Here is a 25,388-nt window from a genome sequence, read left to right on the forward strand (position 1 = left end):
AATGTCTAAAGCACTCCATAGGAACATTTCAATAGCTCATTACATGATTGAGAAGTTTTCAATGTCAACATTCGAGAGAAATCACTAATATTTAAGTTACTCGATTAAGATGGGCTATTACATCGGGTTAGTTTAGTCTGTCAAAGTTATTGGACTTTGAGAAAAATCCCATATGAATAAAACTGAATTTCTAAAATATGTATCAAAATGGCAGAGCACATCATTAATTCAATTATAAAGACAATAATATCTCAACAAGGAGGGTTTGTGTTGTCTACCCAGTAATCTTCTCTTGTACAAAAACATTCCCGAGGGAAATGTTCAATACACTTGATTCGTTCAATCCTCCTCTTTTGCCTTTTCAAATTTGGTTTTCCCTTCGAAAGTAATGTTTATCACCTCAGCCACCATCTTTGAGCATATGATAGTGGAGTATTCAAGAATGGAGCATACTGGTTGACAAGAGGGTTGACTGTCCGGCCAATCTTCGCCCATGCACTTTGATGATACCCAGATGTTACAGGCGCACGGTACATGAACTTCAGTATCTGCAAATTATTAAAGAACAAAGAAATTAATAGATGAAATAATAAGGGTTCTAATCATATGAGCTCACAAAATTCAAGAGGTGATTGCTAGTCACAAGTTAACAATCATAACGTCCGAAAACATCAGAAGTTGGTATTACTTAATAATGAACTTCCTCACTGTTTTCTTACTGTTATCTTTAATATAGGCAATGGATCGATATTAACCAAGTAGTTGGGATAATCTGATCTACCCGAGAAACTCGAGGATCAGACCGGACTGAAGGTAGCCGGGCAGATCCCAAGCCGACCCTGTAAGTTACTAGTTATGTTTTAAACACTGAGTTTAGAATTTAGAACATAATTTTCTGGTTAAGTATGCTGTGTAGTTAAAGCAAACTCGTCCGAGTTACTGGCTCTTACCAGTTGGGATTGCTACCTGCCGGAGCCCTAGCTGACCCCCACTCTGAACTGCTTATTGTCGATAATTTAGACATGACACACTAAACGGTTGACACTCTTAGGTGTCTAGGAAAATACCTACATGTAAGGATGTTCTAAAGGCTAAAAATACAATTCTGGTGTTGTTCATTTTATCGTACTCTTTCCTTTTCTCTAAATAAGTACCAAAAAGGTGGATGCGACAAACTACCTAATTACTTGATCAAGATGGAGATGATAAAAAGAACAAACCTGCCAATACATGAAAGTTTGTATGATGTTGCGTTGCCACCTGAATCGACAAAATAAGAGAAAAAAATGAACATTTTTTGACAATATAAACAAGAATAATGAGTCAATGGACAAGGTAACTTACGATAATAGTGATATGATGAGCAGGAAGCCAACTCCAATCTCTGCATTTGAAGTTAGTATATTTAGAGTAGTTGTGTTGGATTCTACCCACAGGCATGGCTCATCCAAGTACTTCCTGTTCACAAAAAGCAATGTAATTTTTGAGTTTATTCATATCTATTTGATTAGAGAAAAGAAATTATACTACCAGCCATGAATAAACTATCTTGGATCAACAGATCCAAGATAATATGACCATATAAAAAATAAATGTTTAACAAACACCAGGCAGAATGAACTTCTGACCCTTAGCCTTAAATTACTGCTAATTCCACCAGTTATGAGGCTGTGTTGCGAGTTGCGACTTGCCTAGCCATACCAAAAGTCTAAAACCACCAATTTGCGCTAAAGTAACTCTTTATTTATCCTTTTCTTAAAAGTGAGAAAGTTTATATAGTGGAATATACATGAAAAGACATATGGTCGAGATATATTGTCCCTATAAATATTTTGTTGTCGGTCATTCGGGTGGAACTAATACGAAGAAAACATGTACGAGTTGGTTTTGGTTGGATTGAAAATGGAAATATTTTGGTAAGAATTTTGGAAAATTTAATACCTAGGGTAATACACATACAAACAACAAATAAATAGATATGATAAAGAAATGATCCAATATCAGCTTCTAACATTTAACACTCTCATCCAAATCAAGGAATGAAATTTCGGTTTCAGTGGAAATTTCGGTCGGTCCAAAAATGGAAACGTTTCGTAGAAATGTTTCGGTCAGTGTGGAAATTTTACAAATCTACAGAAATGATAGAAATATGATGCAATTATATATAACAAGATTATTAAACCATAATGAAGCATAAACATGATGTTTAACATTATCTATTAGTTCGAGGGAGTACTAACAATTACACAGTTACTTCCGGGAGTAAATTGAATAACTTTTTGGCTATAACACCTAAATGATAACATTCTTACTGATAATAGGTAATAGTTAACAAACTATGTTAGTTTGAGAAGGTATCGTCAATTACACAGTTATATCAGGGGTGTTACTAAGATAAAATCAATTTAGGCAGTTAAGTCAAGGCGTAAATCATTCAAATAGATTCAAAAACCATGGAACATAACATAAAAATCAAGAGAGATCTAAGAGAAATGAAGATGAAAAAGACAAAGGAAAGGATATGTTTCTAGTATTAGTTTCTCCGGTTTCTTTGCTAGATTTCTACTACGTCGGTCAAAATTTCCATCATGTCGGTGGAAATTTCGATATTTCCAACAACTTCGGTGGAAATTTCAATCATGTCGGTGGAAACTATGCAGGAAATAGTTCTAAGTGTTACTTCGTGCACCTAATCTCATTTTAGGAAACGTTTCGTAAAATTTCGGTGAAATTTCGGGAAGTTTCATTCCTTGATCCAAATGCAACTAATTTTCCTTATCATGCTCATCAGTTATTGTTAGAAACTTAGAATGAAGTAACATGTTTTTTGTGCTTTTTTATTGTTTAACAATCTTGTTTCGAACAATTACATCATAGTCGCATCATCTAGTTAACTTTTCATCATTTCTATAAATTTGTAATTCCACACTGATCGAAATATTTCCATTTCCAACTTCCAAGCCGTCATATACATAGAGTCATAGACTGAAAACGAAATGTATACATTGGGTTAACGTAGTTTAAAATGTGGTTAACCGTTAACAGATAACTTAACTAGGTATTTGGCGCATGTTTAGCCACTACATTGTTTTATACTATTTTTTTATAAGTTTTGTAACTCGAGTTACTTGGTAGCTAGAACTTAGACATTAAAGTTTTAGTCAGTTAAGAGAAGAGACACGCAGACCGTCACTATTTCTCGCGTGAATCCTAGCAAGTTTCCAGCTGCCATCACATATAATATATACATATATATAGACATTGGCAACTTGGCGTTGTTCGAAATAGTTTCTTAGAAATAATTTACGGAACTAACAAACATTGCTCTCTTGACGAGCATATTTTCATGTTACTACTGATATACATTAACTTGGTACACCAATATCAACAAAACATATTTCATCAAAAAAAAAACATCAACGGAACATGCTAACAATAACAACTATAGTTGCAGAGTTGCAGTCAGTTACCTATACAAGGAAGAATGACTAAAATTGCTCCTTAAGAATTTTGCTACAAGTTCCAGCGATCGACAAAGCACAGGTATTAGAGCAACTGCAATGAATTTCAACATTTTGAATGCTAAATGAGACCAGGAAAGATAGAACAAAAAACATTCCCAAAACAATTCAAAGGTTAAGTGCTCACATTTCATGGAAAGCTGCGAGCTGACAAAGGTAATGCAGTAGATGAAGTAGATAAAATCCTTGGTTGCAAGTACTGACTGCAGCCACACTTGAACAGCTTGTAGATTCCATGCCCTGGGTTTCTGAAACAAGACATGCTCTTAGTAAACTCAGGAAAAGTGCCTCTAAGATCTAAAATACAAAAAATATTGAAGAACATGATATGTGTATAGATATTGAGCTTTCTGTATAAAACCTACCCCATAGAGCAAGTACAAAGAATATAGAGAGGAACATGAGCTTCCCATAAAGGCCAGTCTATATGCTCTATTAGAAAGATTTCTAGGCGTGAGTGGAAGCGCCGCAAGAACTGCCACGATAAACACCTGCAGAACGCCAAAAAGAATTAAGTACTAGTGGTAATTTGACAAGAAAAATACTAAAAGAACAGAAAGAAAAACTATGTCAATGCATGGCCTTCGTTACATAAGTGATACTAGTAACTTGAAAAGACAAATACTGAAATCTGAAAATTAATAATTTAGATCGAGTTAATGGAGACTATACCATTGCATCCCTCCATCCTTCCCTCTTTCCCTAACGCAAATCGAATTCCCCATACCTTTTTGGGTGGTTCGCGATCCGGTACCCTAAATTTGGCGGACCAGAATCTCTAATCTAAATTAATCCAATTTCATGTAAAACTCTATAAGCTAAGAGTTGTTGACAAATTAAGATTTAGTTCATAGAGATAGGATGGTTAACCATAGGTGTATTTATTCTATATATGCATCACAGAGATTATTTATTGTCTAGTAACAGTAGCCCAAAACAACCAAACCCTAAAATAGTGTACCGAAGAGGTATACCCCTAGCGTACCCGATACTCGCGTGCTAGCGTATCACGTGACGGTACCCGTACTTTGTACTGGAGCGGTCTGTGTACCAGGTAGCATCTACATGAACCAGTACTTCTTAGTATTATCACCGTGTTGGACATTGAAGTACTTAGATACTAGTGTTAGGTAATCTCATAAGACACTCACTATCACTTCAATGGTTAAAAAGTTATAAATGAAATTCTGAATGTAAATCTCGTGTTTACACGTGCTAAAAGATTTATCACGATATGATATCTCAGAGTAGTGCAGTTTCAACTTAAATATGAGTACTGTACTAGAGATAGTTATCCTTACCCAAGCATTGACAGCGAACTGTATAGTAGGTCGATCAAAGCGCAGCGAACCGGTATTAGCTGGTGTGGTGGATGTTCCAGATGATGCTCTAGAATTTGACCCTATATTACATTTTCAAGGAATTGTATAAATACTTTGACACAATAAATAGCATTACACAAATAACAACTTTAATAAACTTGTTTTACCATTATTTTGTGTCCGTGCTGGTTCAGATGCGGGTCGAGATGTCGTTGTTGTCGTTGATGATCCTGATGATTGAGAAGAACTGCCAGAAGGCATAGCTTCAACAACAAATTCAGAATCCTGTCCAAATTAAACTAATTAAGAGAATTCACAGAAGGATCATAAGTCCAGAAAGTAATATAATCCCTATCTCAGTGAGAAATAAACAAGAGTTAAAACTTTTGTAGGATTCAGATCCAGATTAAAATTATATAAAGAATTGAAATTCAATTAATTTAAGTTCGAATTCGATGAAATTGATACTGAAATTAGAATAAGTGGGGAACTGACGATGTATCGTTTGTAGAATTTACGCTTGTAGTGATCGACGACATCAGAGCGAGAAGCCATGTGAGGAGGGATTAGGATGTTGGACCAGTAATCTGCCCATCTTGAGTCCTTCTCGTACTCGTAGGAGGCTGCTGCCATCTTCTTTGAACGCTGTGGATCTTCCCCCATTGAACTTCTCTCTCTCTCTCACTGTCTCTCAGTCTCTCCCTCTCTTCTTTTTTCAAACCTGGTTTTCTTTGTTTCTGGATAGATCGATATGTCAATGCTGGATTGAGGAGGGTCAATGCTAAGACGAAAGGATCATGTGGTTCTACCTACGTGCCAATTCACTATCTAAGAGCATCTAACAAAAATGTAGTGTAGACGTCGCTTAAGGGTTTTAAAATTCGGTAAACTCTTATAATAACTAGAGATCTTTCATCACTCCAGCAAGAAAAAAGAAGCATACTTGGAAACGATTTGCAAAAGTTATCCGGACATAAACCAAGTATACTTTTATTTCCTCCAGGACCTTCACGGAGTCATACTCTTCAATTACTTGCTTGCTCTTCCGAGACCGTCATGTCTAAAACTCCCAAGGAAAGAAATTCTATTTTCCAATGCCCAAAAATCTTTTTCCACTAACGCGGAGTCAACTCATAAATCTGGAGCTTCACAGTGTAAGCTAAGACTCCATTCTCTTCCCACTCCTACCGTTGGCCTTCCTCACCTTGTGATTTCTCCACGAAACAATAATACTAGATATCATGCCTATAATCTCGACGGGCAAAAGTCTAATTCTAGGTTCCAAGAAGTTATTACATGGAAAGCTCCACTAGGGCTCTGGCCGTTTACTACAAAGGAGACAATACTATTTGCTCACATTAAGATATAGAGGTATTACACTTGTTTTTCTTTTTTAAAGAAAAGCTCCTATTCAAATTTTTAAATGGTTTTCTCTTTAGAAGAAAATGTAATAGTCCCACATTGCTCGCAGAGTGTCCAGAGACTAGACTATAGGTGTACGCTCAAGCTTAGTAAGTACCGAGGTTTTTTGGGTGGGCTTGTGGTGCCTTCACCAAGAACAAAACCTCGTACCTGTGTGAGGTGGTCAAAGTGGGAACAATATCGATAACTACTAAGGCTTGGGGCGTTACAAAGTGGTATCAGAGCTCTAGGTGACATTAATTTCTCTTCTTGTTTCTCTTTTCGTTAGATTCATGGACGGAGAGGAAGTTGTTGGTAGGGGACGTCGTAGTGCTCGCATCCGAGGCCGAGGTGTAAGCAGGGGGACAGACCAAGGCCTCCTATGGGAAACAAAACCTCATACCACAATTGGTGGTGGCTAAAGTGAGGGCAATATCGTTGTGGAGAGTCCACGGTGCCGCTGCGTACTTAGATGGTCAGGCGAATCGTGTGTCGTTGCCCATACCGAGGCCTTTTGGGTAGGCTTATGGTGCCTTCGCCAAGAAAAAAAAACCCGTACCTATGTGAGGTGGTTAAAGCGGGGACAATATCGGCAACTTCTAAGGCTTGGGCGCTACAAAGTGGTATCAGAACCGAGGACGACTCTTCGTTGAGGGTGGGGGATTGTAATCAGGGACGTTTCTAGGCATAGGCCAAGGGGGGCCATGGCCCCCCTTGAATGGCAGCAAATTTGGGTGAAGGAATGCTACAAATGGCTCCCTAAACTCTTAATTACTGGTATTTAAAGTCATATCTAAAGAGTCAATGGGCACGGCTGGGTTGGTAGTTGTTTGTATTGGCCAACTAGATGGATGCGGGTTCAACTCCGGGTATTGTCATCTTTTATTAACTTCGTAAGATTTTTTTATTTGTCTTTATTCAACACCAAACAAAAGCAATTATTCATAATACTTTTTTCTTTTTGTTATGACCTTGTTAATCCATGTTAATTTTACCTTATGAATCAGTAACAAAATAAATGAAAAAAATCATATAAAATTACAAATTTTTCATAGTTTATTTATGTTTTTTTTTTTTTCAAGTAAAAATTTAAACCCAAAATTTCCTTTAGTTTTTCGAAAGGACAACTAAAACGAAACAAAAAAAACTTATACATTATAGCACATTGTAACGACTGCACTTCTTAAGACCAACAAATTGTAAATATGAATTTAACTGCGCTTTGAAATTTAAATTATCAATTTTATAATTTAATTTCATAAATATTAAAAAAGTATTATTCAATATCGGCCCCCCTCTATTTTTGGTTATGGTTCCGTCCCTGATTGTAATAGTCCCACATTGCTCGCAAGAGTGTCCAACGACTGGAATATAGGTGTACGCTCAAGTTTAGTAAGTACCGAGACCTTTTGCGTGGGCTTGTGGTGCCTTCGCCAAGAATAAAACCCCGTACCTGTGTGAGGTGGTCAAAGCGAGGACAATATCGGTAACTGCTAAGGCTTAGGGCATTCAGAAAATAACGTATTGCTGATGCAAAATTTCATATTTATTGGCCTTGGGGTTAGGTGTGAAAACAAAGAATAAAACTTCAAATATTTCGGTCGAAATGACTGAAATATTCTAATTTTCATGGATACAAAATTTTCCATCAAATAAGAAACTTAATTAAGTTTCTCTTAACAAAACCTTGTCAAATAAATAAGGTCGCGGCTTTGGGAGAATAAAGAAAATTCTCCGGGGGAATAAAGACTTTTCTTAAAACTAGTCAAATAAGATTGACTTTTATGTTTCTTTTTTATTGCTAAGGGGCTTCTAATTTTAAAAGATGCTATAACTCATCACCTCTCTACCACCTCATCATCTTCTCCGGCGAAGGTCGCCGGCCGACCAGTTTTCCGACCGGCGACCTCCAAACATAAAAAAAAAAAAAAAATTTCGCTCTCTCTCTAACACTCCGGCGAAGGGAGACCTTCGCCGGAGGTCCGGCCTGTCCACGGACAGACCTTCAAGGTCTGTCCATGGACAGAACAGATCTCCTGCGAAGGTCTCCCTTCGCCGAAGTGTTAGAGAGAGAGAGAGAGGAAGAGAGAAAAAAAAAATTATTGAAGGTCGCCGGCCGGAAAATTTTCCGGCCGGCAACCTTCGCCGGAGAAGATGATGAGGTGGCGAGAAGATGAGGTGGCGAGAAGATGAAGTGGCAGAGAGAACAGATGAGATGGAGGAGAACTTTCAAAAAAATGTATTTTGCATTCCCCATAAAAAATTATTCTCCAGAGAATTTTCTTTATTCCCCAAAGCCGCGGCCAGAAATAAATATCCAAATATTTTGATCGGAATAACGAAATATTTCCATTTCCATTTCCATGTCTACCGATATATCCACCAAGTGAAATTTCATTTCTTGATGAAAAGTAGAGAGGCTAGGTCTCCACAAAAATAACTATGGAAGTTTTGGCAAATAAGAGAAGTGTGTGTTAATGGTTGATGAATGGAGCACTAGAAAATGAGGGCTAAACTAGAACTTTACTAAGATAGATGGCCAAGCGGGAAGTTGGTTAGAAACTTGGGGTTTCATTGGAATTTAACAACTGATGTGCCTGCCACGCGAAACCAACGAAGAATCAAAGATAATCAAGGAACTTGTGCGTAGTTATCTGATTATCCTCTACCACAATTGAAAGATAGATAACTAATCCCTAGACGAAGAAGAAGAAGAAGGTCTGGAAAATGGGTTACAAAGCCCTAGATGAAATCACTGTATCAGATATTAAAGAGCTACCAGGTATATCCTCCATTAATGAAGCAGAGAGAATCTACAAAATTCTTACTGAAATAGTTCTTGCAAATGGAAAAGACACTCCCCAGACTTGGATTAACATCTCCAGAAAACTATTAAACCCTAATCTTCCTTTCCCTCTCCATCAAATGATGTACTATGGTTGCTACAAGAATTACAGCTCCGATCATCCTCCTCCTGCTTGGATTCCCGATCAGTAAGCAAATCTTTTTCACTCTACTTATTAATCAAAAACCAAGCAGCAGTACCAGTAAGTAACAAAAGAACTAAGGATGTGTTTTTAGGTTTATTACTGATTTTGTTTAAGTTTCTGTTTCTTATTGGACTAATTCTCTCATGTGATTTTGATGATGTTACTGGAAAATTGAAAATTTGATAATTTAACTTAAAACTACTAGGCCAACAACTAGTAGCCAAGTTTGGTATGCATCTCCTCCCCAATACGGAGGTCTGAGGTTCGATCCCATGGAAGTGCAAATCCAGAATTTATTGAACTTTGGTATAATAAAGTAGTTCAGTTGGGCTTTAGACCCGTTTCTGTAAGTTTTAAATTCGGCAATTATCGTGCTTATCATATTGATGTATCGGCAAATAAAAACCCCAGTTATCTTTCTTGTTAAGTTCGTGGTCACATTATATTCTTGGTCTTGGTTGCTAGCTTGCCCTTTTTCATGTGGGACTATTCTCACATTTCTATCTCAGCTCAGTGGTTTGTGAACAGTTTTCTTTTGACTTACAACTTTATGTAAAAAACTTCAATCATTTATATTCTCCATGTGCAAGAATTTTTTTTTTGCTGCACTGATACTTGTCTTGTTGTGAGTCTTTCTTTCTCTAACTACTTTTTAATGCATGGAAATAGAGAGGATGCCACCAAAACTAATGTAGGGAAGATATTAGAGAAACATGGAAGAGAATTCCTTGGCTCGAGATTCAAAGATCCTATCTTGAGCTTCTCTGATTATCAGGAGTTCTCTGTTTCCAAACCGGAGGTGTTATTCCTAAACATCTTAAGCTTCTTTTGTTTCTTCATTTTTGCTGCAGCTTTAGTCAAAGTCCGGTGCTATTGCTAGTTTGTGGACTTTCTTTCTCATTTTGTCAATTACCCAGGTTTATTGGAAAATGGTATTTGCTGAAATGGACATATCATTTTCGGCTCCACCTTCATCTATTTTGCGTGATCATTTGTCTGAGGAAGGTCAATTAGCATATCCTGGAGGTCAATGGTTGCCAGGAGCAATGTTGAATGCTGCTGAGAATTGCTTAAGCTTGAATTCTAAGAGAAATTTGGAGGATATAGTTCTAATTTGGCGGGATGAAGGAGAAGATGATTTGCCCCCACATCAGATGACACTTCAGAGATTACAAGAGGAGGTTTGGTACGTTTTATGTCATGCATCTCATAAGTTGAGTAATTTACTTCAGTTGGCCTGTTGAAGCTATCTCCTAATATTACTCGAGTGGACTGTGGAGTATGTTAACTTGATTTTTAAAATTTTCAAAGCCCTAAACCATATGGCTTGTGTATCCCACTGTTAGTATATGCTTTTCTTTGAAAGGGAGAATCTAATATTTTAGAAAGAATCATAAAGTACAAAAGCCACAAAGAAACCAAAACAACAAGAAGAAAAAGAAACAAAATACACAAAAATCTGTCCACATGAAACAGACTAATTGACTAAAGCACCATGTTCAAAGTGTATAAATCTACCCATGCTTCTTTATTTGAAGAACTTGAAGTAATATATTGAAGGGAAATAGAATTTAGAAGGCATCCTTAGTCGAAGGGAGAATTAATATCTTAGATAGAATCAGAAAGTACAATATGAATTAATATATTGAAGGAAATAGAATTTACAAGGCTTTGAGTTCGAGCTACCAATTTAGAGTATTATAGTTGTGTTTCATCTATGTTTTAAACATTTTAAACCATCGAAATTTTCATCAATGTGTGTATATTATCTCGAAAGCTGTTAGGTGCTTGGGCTTTGAGCTCAGGCTCAATAATTTTCCCCTTGGTTTCGAGCTCAGACTCCTTTATGATGTTTTTTTCATGGCTGCTGTGTAAATGGACTTACCATAACTAGGAACATCTTTGGATTCTGTTGCATGAGGACCCTACTAGGCCATGGTCTATTATCGGATATCAAAACTCATGTTTTAGCTTTTGTTGACTGTCTTTAGTTTATTCTAGCGTAGGCACATCTGTAAGATGTCTTACTTTTTGAATATATAGGCACCTATGTAACGGGTATTTGTGGTATCAGGCTAAGTATGCCACTATTGGTTTATGAAATGCAGTACGTTGCAACTAGCAACAAAAGTTGGAAATTGGAATGTGGAGGATGTCCAGAGAATTATAGATAATATATTGTTACAACATTCAAATGTGAATGAAATACACACATGCTTATTGGTACGACTTATTTTGTAATGAAGCATTTTTGCAGTATTATTAGTCTAAATAACATGGTTGGTACTTATTCTGCAGTTTGGTTGCTAATGCACTAGAATCATTGGTCCTTGCAAAAGGATCTGCTGTTGCAATAGATATGCCAATGAACGCCACAGCTGTCATCATCTACCTAGCAATTGTTTTAGCCGGATATGTTGTTGTGTCAATTGCTGATAGCTTTGCCCCTCTCGAGATATCAACGAGGCTCAAAATATCACATGCAAAAGCAATATTCACACAGGTTACCTTTTGTTGTCCGAGTTTTAATTTACATTTTCCAGTTCGAGAAGGATTTAAATTGGAGTAGATTAGACAGTTTTTTCTTCAAATTAAATGTTTGAATGCTGTTTCATTCATCAGATTGTATGAACTTTGATCAACTTGTATGGTTCATTTAGCTGTATTCTTTATGGGTTTGAATTAATTCATGCATAAACGTCTTCCCAGCTGAATTGGTGATGAGTTGACAGTTGGGCAGTTTTATATTTTTCTATAGAGCCGTTCTGGAAAGTGGCAAGTCATAGTTTAACATTGCGATATATTGGTTCTGATATATCTGATCTTGATATTTTTGTATAAAAGCTTGTATTGTTAGTTATACACACTTTACTTTTACTTAGTTAGTTAGTTAGTTATGCAGTTTATGGTAAATTTAACCTCGAGCATAAAACTTAGGCCCAAATCAGCCTTTCAGTTTTCTTCTTTTTGAACTCTTTTATATTGTTAAAAATGATCCATAAACTGTAGCAGTAGTTCTACATTGATACGGACTATAGTGTCTAGTTCAGAATGTACAATTATAAAATTTTATTCTCACCAGGAACTAGAGATTCCCCCTCCCCTCCTCTCTACTCTCTTTCTCCCTCTATTAGATACTAAATTATTTATGGATTTGTGTTCGTCTTTTTTTTAAAAAAATTTTGTTGAATTTTGAGAGAATGAATCTGTCCAGTTTTCCTGCTATTTATTTGTGTATCCTTTCCTAGTTTTAATGAAGTGTCATTTTCTAGGATTACATTGTTCGTGGAGATAAAAGTCTTCCATTGTATAGGTACGTAATTTCTCTCATTGTTTCATAAATTATTCCAGTTTTCTGTTCTTGGCTGCATGAGAATGTCTTTGACGGAGTAGCCTGGTTTTCACAGTAGAGTTGTTGACGCTGAATCACCACTGGCCATTGTTGTCCCTTCTAGAGGCTCTAGCTCCTCTGTGAAACTGCGGAACTTTGATATGTCATGGCACACTTTTCTGGAGAGAGGGAAAAATTCCAAGTATGCACCCTTATGTGTATGTTTTCGTTCCTTTCTCATATCTTTAAGTGTTTCTTATTTATTTTGACTTTTTTTTTGTTTTTTTGATGAAATTTATTTTGACTTTGAAGTCCATGATATCACACAGTTTTCGATTCATATCTGGTTTATATATCTAGAGGGTTGGGATAGTTGGTTCGTAGAGTTGTGGTGTCAAAAATGTGCCTAGCCGTTACCTATTGAGTATGCCAGCCTCCCATATTTGGAACGTTTGAAAACCTAGTGCTAATGTCGGTAAATTTTTCGCTCAGAAATAGAAGTAGTTGCCTAGTTGGGTGTAATGATTGCGAGGATAAGATATGCTCGAAGTAGTAATTAGACTTTAATGAAGGAAAATGTCAATTACAAAAGGAGAAGAGGTATTAAAAGTCTTCAAAAGAAAAAATGAGGGTACAAAAAGATTTTTGGCTGTTCTCAACTTTGAGCAGAAATTACCAATTTTCACCAATTTAACTGTTACTCTTTCTATGTTTCCTTTTTTTATTCCTGGCTGTGTATTAGCCAAAGTAGCAGCAAATTTGGTCTTACTCCAGTTCGACAGTCGGTGGAAGCTTTCACAAACATCCTCTTTTCCTCTGGAACTACAGGTAGTTTAGCATTGACTACTTTAACACCTAAAATTTTTGGTAACCTATTTATACTTTTGTGATTTGGGAATTTGAATTAGTGGGTGATTATTCGTCGATCATATGCCGTAATAAAAGTGGATGAGTCCGAAACAAGCTCCAAGTGTTATATGTTGTAGGAAGTTATTTGATGGTTGCAGGCTTCCTATTTGTTCTAAATTATGTGGTTAATAATACATTTATAGCATTAATAAGTAGAAGAAAAGGGGAAAAAGTTGGTGTGGCTGCAACTGTAGACCACATTTTATTTCTCAATTTTTTACATCAAATATTGGCTTGGAAAACACCGATAGTTGTGGAGGTAGGGAATTCAAAAGAGTGGATTATTAGAATAAGCTGTAGTAGAAAGGATAAAATTTCTATTCGTAAAGGCTGTTTTAGGTTGCACCAGTATGCTTCAATTGGTGAAAGAAGCCTATACTTTACAAACTTGCCTTCCACTCAGAGAAGCTCTTCCTTGATCCGAACTAAAGAAGCAGAATATTATGACCCAAACCCATTATCTAGTGTGTTCACACATGGTATAATTTGCGCAGAACGAGCGCGGGAAGTAATATCATGTTTCAACTAGTTAGTAAGAGTTTACATGTAGTCCAGTGTGAATAACTATTAAAAAGTAGGATCAGTTACCTTTTGTAATTAGGCAATTAGTTATGGACAGGAAAATATGGAGACATAATGGGGAGAGATTTACGGATGCGATTTACACTCAAAACGAAATACCAAACTAAACACGTTAGCTGAGATTTACAACCAAGCCTCAAATATCTTTTGTTACAAGAGATATGACTAACATCTAGTTTCTTGTTTAGGCAAAAGGAGAGTAGGTTACAATCAGAAGGGAAGAACAAGATTCCATGACCTATCTTTTCCACGTTGTATTCATTGATTATTTCATATTTATTACATTCTCCCTATTTTTCTATTTTTAGGAGAACCAAAGGCAATTCCTTGGACAAATGCAACTCCTTTGAAGGCTGCAGCTGATGCCTGGTGCCACATGGATATCCGCAAAGGTGACGTTGTTGCATGGCCTACAAATCTTGGCTGGATGATGGGGCCTTGGCTAGTTTATGCTTCTCTGCTAAATGGAGCTTCCATGGCTCTATATAATGGGTCACCCCTTGGTTCTGGATTTGCGAGATTTGTACAGGTATCACCTTAATTTTCATTAGTCTAGCTTAGCTCATCCCCGATCTTCATTTTTTATTGCGAATTTTCATGTGCCATTTTGTAACTCTAGGACCATTTTTAATATTTTATACCTATGTATATATGTATGCATATAAGTATATAACTATGTTTAGTTTATCATTCTGTTTAACTTAAATATCATCTTATTTTCTCTTTTCTTTCTTGATAGTGATATAGCACAAGATTATCACTGTGTCCCTATTTCATATTATCACACATGACTTCCATTGCTGTTTAAATGACTTCTCTTTATTCTGGTTCTCTAAGATATTATTCTCTACCCTCCTAGGCCCTTCCGCTACTTTTTACTTTACCAACTAGTCATTGTAATTCTGTACGTGCTTGTATTGTTTTCCATTAAAAGTTAATCTTTTTCATCGAGAACTCTAGTCTACTTAGTCAGTTAAGATGTTTGTAACTGGATAATGTGCACAAATGTTTGTTACTGGATCAGTGGAAGATCAATTATTCGTCTAGTGGCGGTTGTCGGGGATCTAAAATCTGGGATACAATCTGATTGATTGTTTAGATGAAGCAATTAGCCACTGTGGCTGTAGATAGGATCATAGGACAACTTCTTGTAAATTGTAATAAATAAGTTCAATGTTAATATATGAAGCATTTTTTTAAATGTAATATATGAAGTATTTGTTTTTCACTTGCTACTTTTTTTTGGAGTACCACTCATCCCAATGGATGTGTACTGACAGAGACAAGTTTCTTTTCGTGAGCGTACAGTACAGTGCTTAATATTCACTTGTTATTTAAGATGCTCTGACAAAACAAACTGATATTTGTAACCCTGATAGTGTCCCTCATAGGGACAGTACGGTATAGCTGCAGGCCGTAATTTTAAGACAACTATTTCTGCTTTTCTCGATAGCAACTTTAGAAAGTATCATCTTCCCCTGTTTCTTGAAGTAGCTTAAAAGCATCATTGCTTTCAAAGTTACTATTTCTGGTCACGTAAACAAACACATTCAAAAGAACTACTTACCAAATTAGTACTTTAGATTATAGAGACTCTGCTTAGGGTTTACATATCTAATTTTGTAGACCGCTATATTGGATGCTTCGTTATATGTGCTTAATTCTTTGAACGCATATGGGATGAACTAGGATGCCAAGGTTACGATGCTTGGTGTGGTGCCTAGCATTGTTCGAGCATGGAAGAACACAGACAGCACAGCTGGCTATGATTGGTCTTCTATACGGTAAGCCAGGTTTGGAATTGGTAGTAATCAACGACGTCAATTACTTGGTGTTGAAAACACATATATTGGTTCAAGTATATAGGTGTTCAAGCAAGAGTCCATACCATCGTAAGTGAGTATCTTTCTGGTGCATATTAATCCTAGTTTCCTACTAATTCAGCTCACCTACTTGCTGGTTATAAAGGATATATAGTTATTAATATAGCTGAGCGGTCCTATAAAACTGATTGATGGAACCAACATGCTAGGTTGTGATATCTGTTGCTAGGTCTACGGAACTCGTAAAGGGGGTTGTATTAGTATGGAGGTCCTACCTATATTTGGGTATAAAAATTAGAAATATCCGTTTTCACCATAAGTACATTGAATCCATTTATTTGTTTGAGATCTACTAGAAGTTTTGCCTCGACTGGTGAGGCGTCTAATGTGGATGAGTACCTCTGGCTGATGGGGAGAGCTAACTACAAGCCTGTGATCGAGTACTGTGGTGGCACCGAGATTGGTGGTGGGTTTGCTTGTGGATCAGTCTTGCAGGCTCAATCACTGTCAGCATTTAGCACACCAGCTATGGGCTGTACCCTTTTTATACTTGGTGATGATGGAAATCCTATTGTAAGCATTTCTTAAACTTCCCTACCTTCTGATTGTTACTTAACCTCGTAACTTTCACATAGATATCATTCATTTGTAATATTCCTGGTTACTTAACCTTGTAACTTTCACATAGATATCATTCATTTCTAGTATTTGTGGTAACCCCAGTATAGAGATTCATAATTCTCCTGCAAAATTATGCTATTCAACTAGCCAGAGAGCAACCTTTGTGCAGTTTCATTATGATAAGAGTTGTGTAACATTAGGACATACTATATATCATTAGGTTTGAGCTACACAGATAAGAGGTTGTTAACATGTTACGTGCCAGACATACCCTTTCTTGATGTTAAAGGCTCTGCGGTGGTTCTTCTTCATCTCTAAAAGGCTATATTTTGGGGACCCTACCTTCCAAATTTAGCACGTCTGATTGACCATTGTGGACCTTGTGTGTACTGGCTGAAGTAACTCTAATAAACCGAACTTGTGATGGGACATTCTTTCCTGTCACAAATTATGCTCAATAAACTTAGGGGCTTCATTGATCTAAGGCAGGTTTTTGGTTACAATACAACCATGTAATGTTTTGATATGACCAAGTCATATAACGGTATGATACACTTATTTGTGCTCGACAGCATTGTCCCTGTGCTGCAGGTGTAGGTTATGCCTAGTATTCTAATATTGTTCGACTTATTGATTTTGTTGGAGTTTGAACTATTAAGATTCAAACTGGGGTTCTGCGTTGAATTGGTTGGGGTGGTCACTTAAGCCACATGTAAATTACAAGTCATAAGTTTTTAATTTCCTGCTGATTTTTCTTTAATGTTGGTAGCAGCTACTGCTTATACTTCAGTTCACAGGATGTTCTACTTGCAATTTTAATTTATCATAGAAGTGTTATTGGCTTCTGGGATATATATATGATATCAACCAAAATTTTGCTGTAACCTCGAAATGGGAATCTGGTTGTTGTCCCAGCCACAAAATGCACCTGGGATTGGTGAGCTGGCCCTAGACCCGACCATGTTTGGTGCTTCGAACACATTACTGAATGCTTCTCACTACGATGTCTACTTCAGGGGCATGCCAGTTTGGAATGGAAAGGTAATTTACCTTGCCTTTATGCTCCATCAAGCTTCTTTATACATACATATATGTACATGTATGCATATCTATATGTATATTCTCTTGATATTTGTTTGATTTATCATGCAGGTTCTCCGGAGGCACGGGGATGAGTTTGAACGTACTCCTGGAGGATATTATAGAGCACACGGTCGTGCGGATGATACGATGAATCTTGGGGGAATTAAGGTACTCAGTTATTTACAGGATAATCTTAAATATTAACAACCAAGCTTAAATAACTCCAGCCCGTCATCTTATAATCTATATGTGCAGGTAAGTTCCATTGAAATTGAGCGTGTCTGTAACGGAGTCGACGACAATATCCTTGAAACAGCAGCTATTGGAGTACCAACTAAAGGCGGTGGACCCGAACAGTTGGTCATCGTTGTAGTTTTCAAGGATGAAAGAAATTATGCACAAACCTTGTATGATTTAAAGATAAAATTCAATTCATCACTGCAGAAGAAGTTGAATCCTTTATTCAAGGTACTGATATTTTATCTGCACAAACTTACTTTGTTCTCTTGACAACCGAAAAAAGAACTGTAAGAGATGCTGATTTTCTACAATGGTTTTTCCGTATCAGGTTTCATATGTTCTGCAGATGTCTTCTCTTCCCAGGACAGCTTCAAATAAGGTGATGAGAAGGGTTTTGCGGCAGCAGTTGGTTCAGCTCAGTCGAAACTCTAAGCTATAATAAAACTTACATATTCTTATTCAAGTACGTAAAGAATCTCAATTTCTATCGCTCACGTTCTACATAATTTCCCTTTATCTTGTACTCTGAATATCGATTACATATTTACGTATAGATTGTAAAATGCTGATGACGAGTTTAAAAGCTTACTATAATATGTTTGTAGAGATTTTCATAATAGTCCAATAACAACAAAGTGAGAAGAATCGGAACAAAGACCAAAGAATGATAACATATCTTGTTTGATGATTACCTCATTGACAGATTGACTAGCTCTATAAGCTTGAACTTGGAGAGTAGAGTCGTTGAATAATCACTTTCTCTACAATAATCATCCTTCCCAGTATCTTCCTTTAGTGCTAGGATAGGCGTGTTGAGATTCGGAAGATCTTGTGCACGATTTAATAGATCTTGTGCACGATTTAATTGAGACCATCTACACCACACGCTAGATCTTGTGCACGATTTAATCGAGACCATCTACACCACACGCTAGATCTTGTGCACGATTTAATCGAGATTTTCTATGCTAAGCGTATTAATTGTGGCCTACTAGGTTAGTCAATTCTGAGAGAGGTAGTGTGTGCCATCAACTTAAAGGTAGTCAGACCAATCATTTTTCAAATAAACGTTACAAATGTTTATTTGAACAAATAAAATAGTGCTCGAAATGAAAGTCTCTTTTCCCTGCCCGTTCTCCTTTCAATTATAGAAGTTGTCTGCATACATATGGAGGAAACAAAAAAGCTTCTAGCTTGTGCACGATTTAATCGAGACCCTCTACACCACAAGCTAAAAGTATTAATAGTGGGCTATTAGGCTAGTCAAAACAAGCTAAAAGTATTAATAGTGGACTATTAGGCTAGTCAATTTAGAAAGAGATAGTGGTAGTCATTTTACATCGAATAAATGTTGCAAATGTTTAGTGTACAAAACAAAATGGTAGACTCGAAATGAAAGTCTCTTTCTCCCTTCCATTCAATTATAGAAGTCATCTGCATAGATATGGAAACAACAAAAATAAAACCTTATCAAATAAATATAATTAATCAAATACAAACCCAATTTTGGGTAAGTAATCAAATTACATCATCTCATTTTTTTTTCATTAATTAATCTCCTGAGACATCTTCCTTCATAATCTCAAGCAAGAAGTCATTCCAAATATCAACCGGTCCTGGCAAGCACCAATGAACACAATCTTCATAAATACTATTTTCTTCAACTCCATGCCAATATTTACTTGGATGAGCATCTGGTCTAAAAAACATAGCTTTAGTTGAATCAATCAATCTAAATTTCAGCCCTTTCTTCTCTCCTTCTTCCTCCCCAACCCTAAATTCTTCCACTTGAGTCGTGTACATGTCTAGTACTTCACCTTCAAACCGAGTCTCATTGCTAAAAAAAGGCCTTGTTCTAATGCAATTTCCGCCTTCGTCCCAAAGTCCATTCTCGAAATGGGATGGCGAGAACGTTCTTAAAAATGTCGTCCCCTTAAAGTTTTTAGAGTTGTGTAGAGCTTTGAATGCAGTTCTAAAGGCTTTTCTGTAACCATAAGTGAGAGGGAGTTCAGTGATATTTTTCTCGCCACACCATAGACAACCGACGAGTTGACCGTTCTCGTAGAACACAGATGGACGAAAAAACCATTGTCCGGCCGAGATGATGACGTAATCAAATTCATCTATCAGGCCGATCCAGTCATTGTCCACTTCATCTAGGTAGAGATTGAATCTACCTTTTTGTGGGATTCTTTCTTTCGTTCTTACTAGATATGGCGACCATAAAATTGATATGGTGAAGTTGTTATTAGTAAACCTCCAACGTTTGGACTGAACATTATTTGATGCGTAAGAGAGGTCTTCCAAAGGAGACTCCGCCTAACAATTTCAAGAAAACTAGGGGTCAAAATCAAATTTAAATCCAAATATAGCGTCAAACATAATATGTAAGTCTTACTTAGAGCTTGACTTATAAGTTAATGTAACAACTTCTTGACCACATACTTCCATCAACAATTTTTTGAATATCTCTATCACTTAAAATCAAAAGTACAGATTGTGTCATCAAAACATTGAGTAAGACTTTGAGTCAGACTCCAACTGACTGCTACATTTCCCTTCTAGATTTGGAAAGGATTTTTCAAATTCCATCCAATCTCTTCCTATTGTCCCAATCCAATCCAAAACTTTTGAATTAAGGCGGATTGCACCCATTAGATAGAATGGGTGTGTTAAGACATATACCTTAAGTTGCAACATTGGTTGGATATCGAAATAAAAAGAGCAACTAACGGACCATCTATGCTATATAGGATAGAATTGTGAACAATTAACAATATTAGTCGTAAATGAATTATGAACGATGATCATGAACCACAAAAAATGGCGAGTAATGATTTTCTATAGTTAGTTTGAAGAATAAAATCTGATGATTCTATCATAGTACCATACCGTACTATTTAGGCTCAAAGAACGCCACATGTGAAGGAGCTTGTGAGAATAATCCCACATGGGAGAAGGGCGATCTAGTAACGGAGTATATAATGTACATGATCTCCCCATTCGTAGCTAATTGGTTTGAGTTGGATGAACACAAACTTAACATAATTCTCTGTTTTTATTTTCTTTGAGAAATTTTAGCAATCTAATGCATATATATGTTTAGACTATAATTCTCATGGAACTATAATACATTGGTAAAATAGGGTGTAAACTAGGTGTAAGAATTAAAGAAATATTGTAAAGAAATTCCCAAATTCAAAAGGCTAATTCATAAGTATATAACTTACCTTGGATAAAAGGCAAATCAAAGACTGCATCTGGTTTCTTGCAATTGAATCACCAACAAAAGCCAATGACTTTCCTCTGACAATCTGAAAAAACTTTTCAGGATCAAAATTGGGTAATTCACATTCATCCGGTTTCCATTTCCATCTTGTTAGCAAATCAGAATTGGGTTTTCCATATTTCTTGCAATTTTGATGTGCTTGTATAGTAGTACATGTTGAATCTGTATAAGGAGGAACTTCATCTGGATTCCATACCCATTTTCCTTTAAAAATGTCACATTTTTTACTTGATCTACTCAAATTAACTGAAGAAGATGATGAAGAAGAAGAAGAAGAAGAAGAAGAAGAAGAAGAAAGGGTTGGTGCAGAGTAAGAAGAAGAAGAAGAACTTTTGAGTTGAATAGAAGGGTACCTTAAGAAAGGATGATAAACAAGAAGAGGAATGATAGTGAGAATAGTTAAGGTTGAAGCTAAAAGAATAACTTTAGGACTAATAATTCGTTTTTGATGAATTTGATTATGAAGAAGTAGAAGTTGATTCTTCCTAAAAGGATGTTCCATGAATGAAGAATGATGATATCTCATAGAGAGAGAGAAAGTCTAGTGAGAGAGAGAGAGAGTTTTAACTTTACACAAGTAGAAGCAATGAAATGATTAATTATAGTGTAAGTAGTTGTAGTACACCACTCTAAGAACCTAAACTTGTCTTATCGAATGGATCTTAATATTTAAAAAATGCACAAGAAAACTAATGAAAAGAACCAAACGTGGTAGTTGACGTTCAATTTAATATTTTAACAGCCGGCTTATAAATACAATAACAAGTGGCATTTTCTTAAATGGGACATATGAAGGGTGCCTCCTGTAAGTGTTATAGACCCTTCCTTCGTAAAATTCTATTCGAATTTACCTTAAGGGAGGCCTCTGTAATACTTATACGAGGTGCTTTCAAAACTTTATCTTCTCAGACAATCTCTAATTTATGATTAGTCTGTGGGCTGTGGAGTGCGGGGAGTGCACCCGCATTGAACCCCCAACTCAAGCTGTCGAATTTATTTGTATCTCTTGCAGCTTAGTTGGTTAAGTGTCCTAGGTGCGGTTAGGGGTGGGAATCGGTTCGGGTCGGTCGATACCGGACTCTAACTTCATCGGATCGGTCGACTCAGACATGACATGTTGGTGACCACCTATTTATCGGACGATCACTTTCAAGAATTGTTTGTCCATTGACCGTCCAAGACCGTTTATTTTATCGGGCCAGTCGGACACCGGTCGGTCTCGGTTTGGACTTCCCAATAACAATTTACAGAAAATTATAATTTCATCTTCATCCGCGTGAAGCAACTCTCAAACAACAAATATGAACTGAACCAGTATATAAGTATGAATGAAACAGTAAGTATGAATTGAACCAGTAAGGACTACATTCAAAGAAAAACATAAAACAAAGCTATACAAACCTTACTTGAACTTCCGAAGGAAAGAGAGGAAAAGAGAATTAGGGTTCTTTAGGTTTTGGGTTCTATTCGGTCTTCTATATCCAACAACCATCATATAGAAACCTATTACCTCTGAAATAAGGATGGGTTTATCAGTCACTAGTAACAGTCGGGTATTTAGACGGACCATATTAGTCGGTCGGTTAGCGGGAGGTCAATCGACATAGAATTTTGACCGTAACCGTCTACAAATTCTTTCGGGCCGGTCGGACACTGCCCGTTATGACCATCCGGTGCCCATGGACACTTTTTATCTCGGTCGAACGGATCCGGTAGCGGTCATCCGAATCTTTTTTTCCACGACTAGGCACTAGGTGCGGCGACTGTTACCGCATCAAATAGTTTGAATTTCTTCTAGAGGTATTTTAATAGTGTAATTTGGTAGATTTGATCTAGTAATTGCAATTAATATAAACACTATGACTCTTAAACTCAGGGCCGGCCCTGAGGGGCAAGCGAGCAAAGCCTCGCTTCGGGCCCCCAGGGCCAAAGGGCCTCACGAAAGGTAAAAAAATAAGAATCGAAGGGGCCTCGAATTTTTGTATCTTTATACAAACAATGATCAAACTTGACAAGAAATTAACATCAGCTCAATTGGTAGAAACATTTTAAGCAGTCCAAACAACCCATGTTCGGTCTCGAGCATAAGCAATTTTTTTCTTATTAATTTTTTTTTTCTACTTTAGTTGATTTCTACCACCACCACAACTACTAAACCTCCAAATTGTACCTCCACTGCTACACCCACGGTTATTAAACCTCTACCACTATCTCTATCATCACCACCACCATTAAACTCTAGATTTAGAAAAAAATTACTTCGGTTGACACTTCTACTACCACAACGATTACTAAACCTCCACTACCACCATCCCAATCACTAAACCTCTACCATTGTAGCTCCACTACCACCACCATCACAACCACGACTACTACCATTACTAAACTCCAACACCACAACTACCACCATTATAAAACCTCCAGGGCCACAATCACAATCAAACCACAATCAACACTATCCCCTTAAACACAAAAAAAGAAGGTTGAAACTTATTGATTTTTTTTTTGGAGAATCATTATCTAATATATATTTTTTCAGTTTAAAAAAATACTAAACAATATACTGATTCACCGAATTCTGAATTCGCTGAACCACTTAATTGTGAGGGCGTTCATAGACCGACAAGGGCTCTCCACGAACCCATGCCGATTTACGAGTAACTCAACCAAATCATTCAATTCAGAGTGCAAATTAATTGTGAACACAAGTTTCATGTTTAAATCTCACATTATGTGCAAAGAAAACACAAAAAGTTCTGATGTACAATTTTTTTCTTGTGAAACGCGTATAGGCCCCATTTTTAAAATTCGCTTCGGGCCTCCAAAATCTCAGGACCGGCCCTGCTTAAACTTTAAGCTTTACCATTTTATTTGGGATACTAGTCAAATCATTAAGTGCATCTACTTCGCAATACAGAGATCTCATGTTCGATTCTATGAAAGTGTAAATCCAAAAATATTATACTTGAGTATAAAAATATTGTAATTCGTCAATTATCGTTCTTATTACATCGTATCAACATATCAAGGAGACAAAGAATACAATTGTTATATGAACTTGTCAACACTATCTTTTATGTGATAGTATATCATATATACTTCCTTCACAATTTTATAACTTACAATGGATGGACAAGTTGTCAAATAAAATAAAGGAGGCAAAATCTGATTTAGAAGGGACACTACCTACCTGTAATCTAGTAACGGACAAAAACAACGTGCTTCTTTAACCAATTTTAGATAGGAATGCCTAGAATTCAATTAATTAATTAAACAATGAAAATAAATGAACATTTATCTGATTTCCTTCAATTCTATCTCTCCTCTTCTCTTACTATTTAAGTGGGGGGTCATTCTTCTTGATTAAAATGTAAATCTTTCTCCCAAATTCTAGGTTTAATTTATAAACACATAATTTATTCTTATCATTCTTTAGGGATTTCTTCCCTTTAATTATCTATATTTCTCATATTCAGGTCGTTATGATTAAAATTTGGAATCTTTGTTCACTACTGAAATTTGTTTATATGTCTAGCTTATATTTGTGTTCACTGGTTGAACTTTGAATACACTGTTTGGCATGACCATAATTACAAAAGGGATTTAAAAAAAAAGCCTCGTGTCTCTCGATTATCCGCTTATTCTAGAAATTATTATTCTTTTTTTAAATCGACTACGATCTATGTTAGTCGTTACGAGGCATTGATAAAGTCGTTACAAGGCATTGATACTACTACTTTATTCTAGAAATTAGTAAACAATACTCTTTTCAAATCAGATATTCTCACACTTTTTCAATTTAAAATCGGTGGGCTCGAACCGATTTGCTATTTGGTACTGTTTGGTCAACTTAAAGTTAGTTAGCTGGAGCCTACTTGACTGAGTCCATTCATAGGTCGTTACTATTTCCCTCTACTACACATTGGTATACCATTGGTTATGTGGCACTGCTTGGTCGACTTTATTCTTGGGCAATAGTATGGTTGAAATCCAAAACAATTATATTGATTACAAATATGAAGAAAATTTATTGGTTTATTTTTTGTAAAATTACTAGTCTTGCTTTCCATTAAAATGGTTGTGTAGAAGAATTAAGACAAGTCTTTGGTTCCAAAATATAAAAGTGAGAAACTACTTAGTAAGTTATCTTCTCCTCAACTCTACTATTTTTCAAAGATTTGTATAAATAAGCAACCGGTTAATGTATAATTAAGAGTAATTAAGAGCTTCACTTAATTTTCTAAAGTTTAGATTAGTGCATGTGAGTAATTAATTG

The 25,388-nt window shown here is 36.3% G+C and overlaps 3 protein-coding genes across 3 annotated transcripts; 1 reads left to right on the forward strand and 2 right to left on the reverse strand.

The window, feature by feature from the left end:
• Positions 1–70: 70 nt before the first annotated feature.
• LOC147566650 (uncharacterized) lies at positions 71–5,599 on the reverse strand. Its single transcript, XM_086653156.1, has 9 exons — positions 5,339–5,599; positions 5,011–5,128; positions 4,823–4,923; positions 3,887–4,012; positions 3,649–3,769; positions 3,471–3,555; positions 1,345–1,458; positions 1,221–1,260; positions 71–548 (listed from the first exon to the last, which is right to left on the reverse strand). The coding sequence occupies exons 1-9, from the start codon at positions 5,504–5,506 to the stop codon at positions 396–398; spliced, it is 1,026 nt and encodes a 341-aa protein (XP_086509282.1). The 5' UTR covers positions 5,507–5,599; the 3' UTR covers positions 71–395.
• AAE17 (acyl-activating enzyme 17) lies at positions 5,338–18,440 on the forward strand. The gene is made up of 16 exons (XM_086653155.1): positions 5,338–6,909; positions 7,579–7,947; positions 8,552–9,237; positions 9,904–10,033; positions 10,152–10,420; positions 11,533–11,737; positions 12,507–12,547; positions 12,642–12,767; positions 13,308–13,393; positions 14,365–14,585; positions 15,746–15,840; positions 16,236–16,452; positions 17,416–17,541; positions 17,653–17,751; positions 17,839–18,051; positions 18,152–18,440. The coding sequence occupies exons 3-16, from the start codon at positions 8,972–8,974 to the stop codon at positions 18,260–18,262; spliced, it is 2,205 nt and encodes a 734-aa protein (XP_086509281.1). The 5' UTR covers positions 5,338–6,909; positions 7,579–7,947; positions 8,552–8,971; the 3' UTR covers positions 18,263–18,440.
• Positions 18,441–19,268: 828 nt separating this feature from the next.
• On the reverse strand, positions 19,269–21,836 carry LOC147566652 (protein trichome birefringence-like 19). The gene is made up of 2 exons (XM_086653158.1): positions 21,054–21,836; positions 19,269–20,142 (listed from the first exon to the last, which is right to left on the reverse strand). The coding sequence occupies exons 1-2, from the start codon at positions 21,636–21,638 to the stop codon at positions 19,375–19,377; spliced, it is 1,353 nt and encodes a 450-aa protein (XP_086509284.1). The 5' UTR covers positions 21,639–21,836; the 3' UTR covers positions 19,269–19,374.
• Positions 21,837–25,388: the final 3,552 nt, after the last annotated feature.

The sequence above is a fragment of the Eschscholzia californica genome, unplaced genomic scaffold (assembly GCF_041429995.1).
Source record: "Eschscholzia californica isolate CP2 unplaced genomic scaffold, dmEscCali1.0.p SCAF_1, whole genome shotgun sequence".
In the NCBI taxonomy this organism is placed as follows: Eukaryota; Viridiplantae; Streptophyta; class Magnoliopsida; order Ranunculales; family Papaveraceae; genus Eschscholzia; species Eschscholzia californica.

Bases quoted from the DNA above. Each gene is read 5' to 3' on its own strand.
- AAE17 (XM_086653155.1), top strand. From the start codon at position 8,972: ATGGGTTACAAAGCCCTAGATGAAATCACTGTATCAGATATTAAAGAG. The intron at 12,548-12,641 runs GTACGTAATTTC...TGGTTTTCACAG, and splicing joins AAAAGTCTTCCATTGTATAG to TAGAGTTGTTGACGCTGAAT. The intron at 12,768-13,307 runs GTATGCACCCTT...GCTGTGTATTAG, and splicing joins GAGAGAGGGAAAAATTCCAA to CCAAAGTAGCAGCAAATTTG.
- LOC147566652 (XM_086653158.1), bottom strand. From the start codon at position 21,638: ATGAGATATCATCATTCTTCATTCATGGAACATCCTTTTAGGAAGAAT. The intron at 20,143-21,053 runs GTAAGTTATATA...TGAAATTGTTAG, and splicing joins TGATTTGCCTTTTATCCAAG to GCGGAGTCTCCTTTGGAAGA.
- LOC147566650 (XM_086653156.1), bottom strand. From the start codon at position 5,506: ATGGGGGAAGATCCACAGCGTTCAAAGAAGATGGCAGCAGCCTCCTAC. The intron at 3,556-3,648 runs GTGAGCACTTAA...AATTCATTGCAG, and splicing joins CTCGCAGCTTTCCATGAAAT to TTGCTCTAATACCTGTGCTT. The intron at 1,261-1,344 runs GTAAGTTACCTT...TTGTCGATTCAG, and splicing joins CTCATCATATCACTATTATC to GTGGCAACGCAACATCATAC.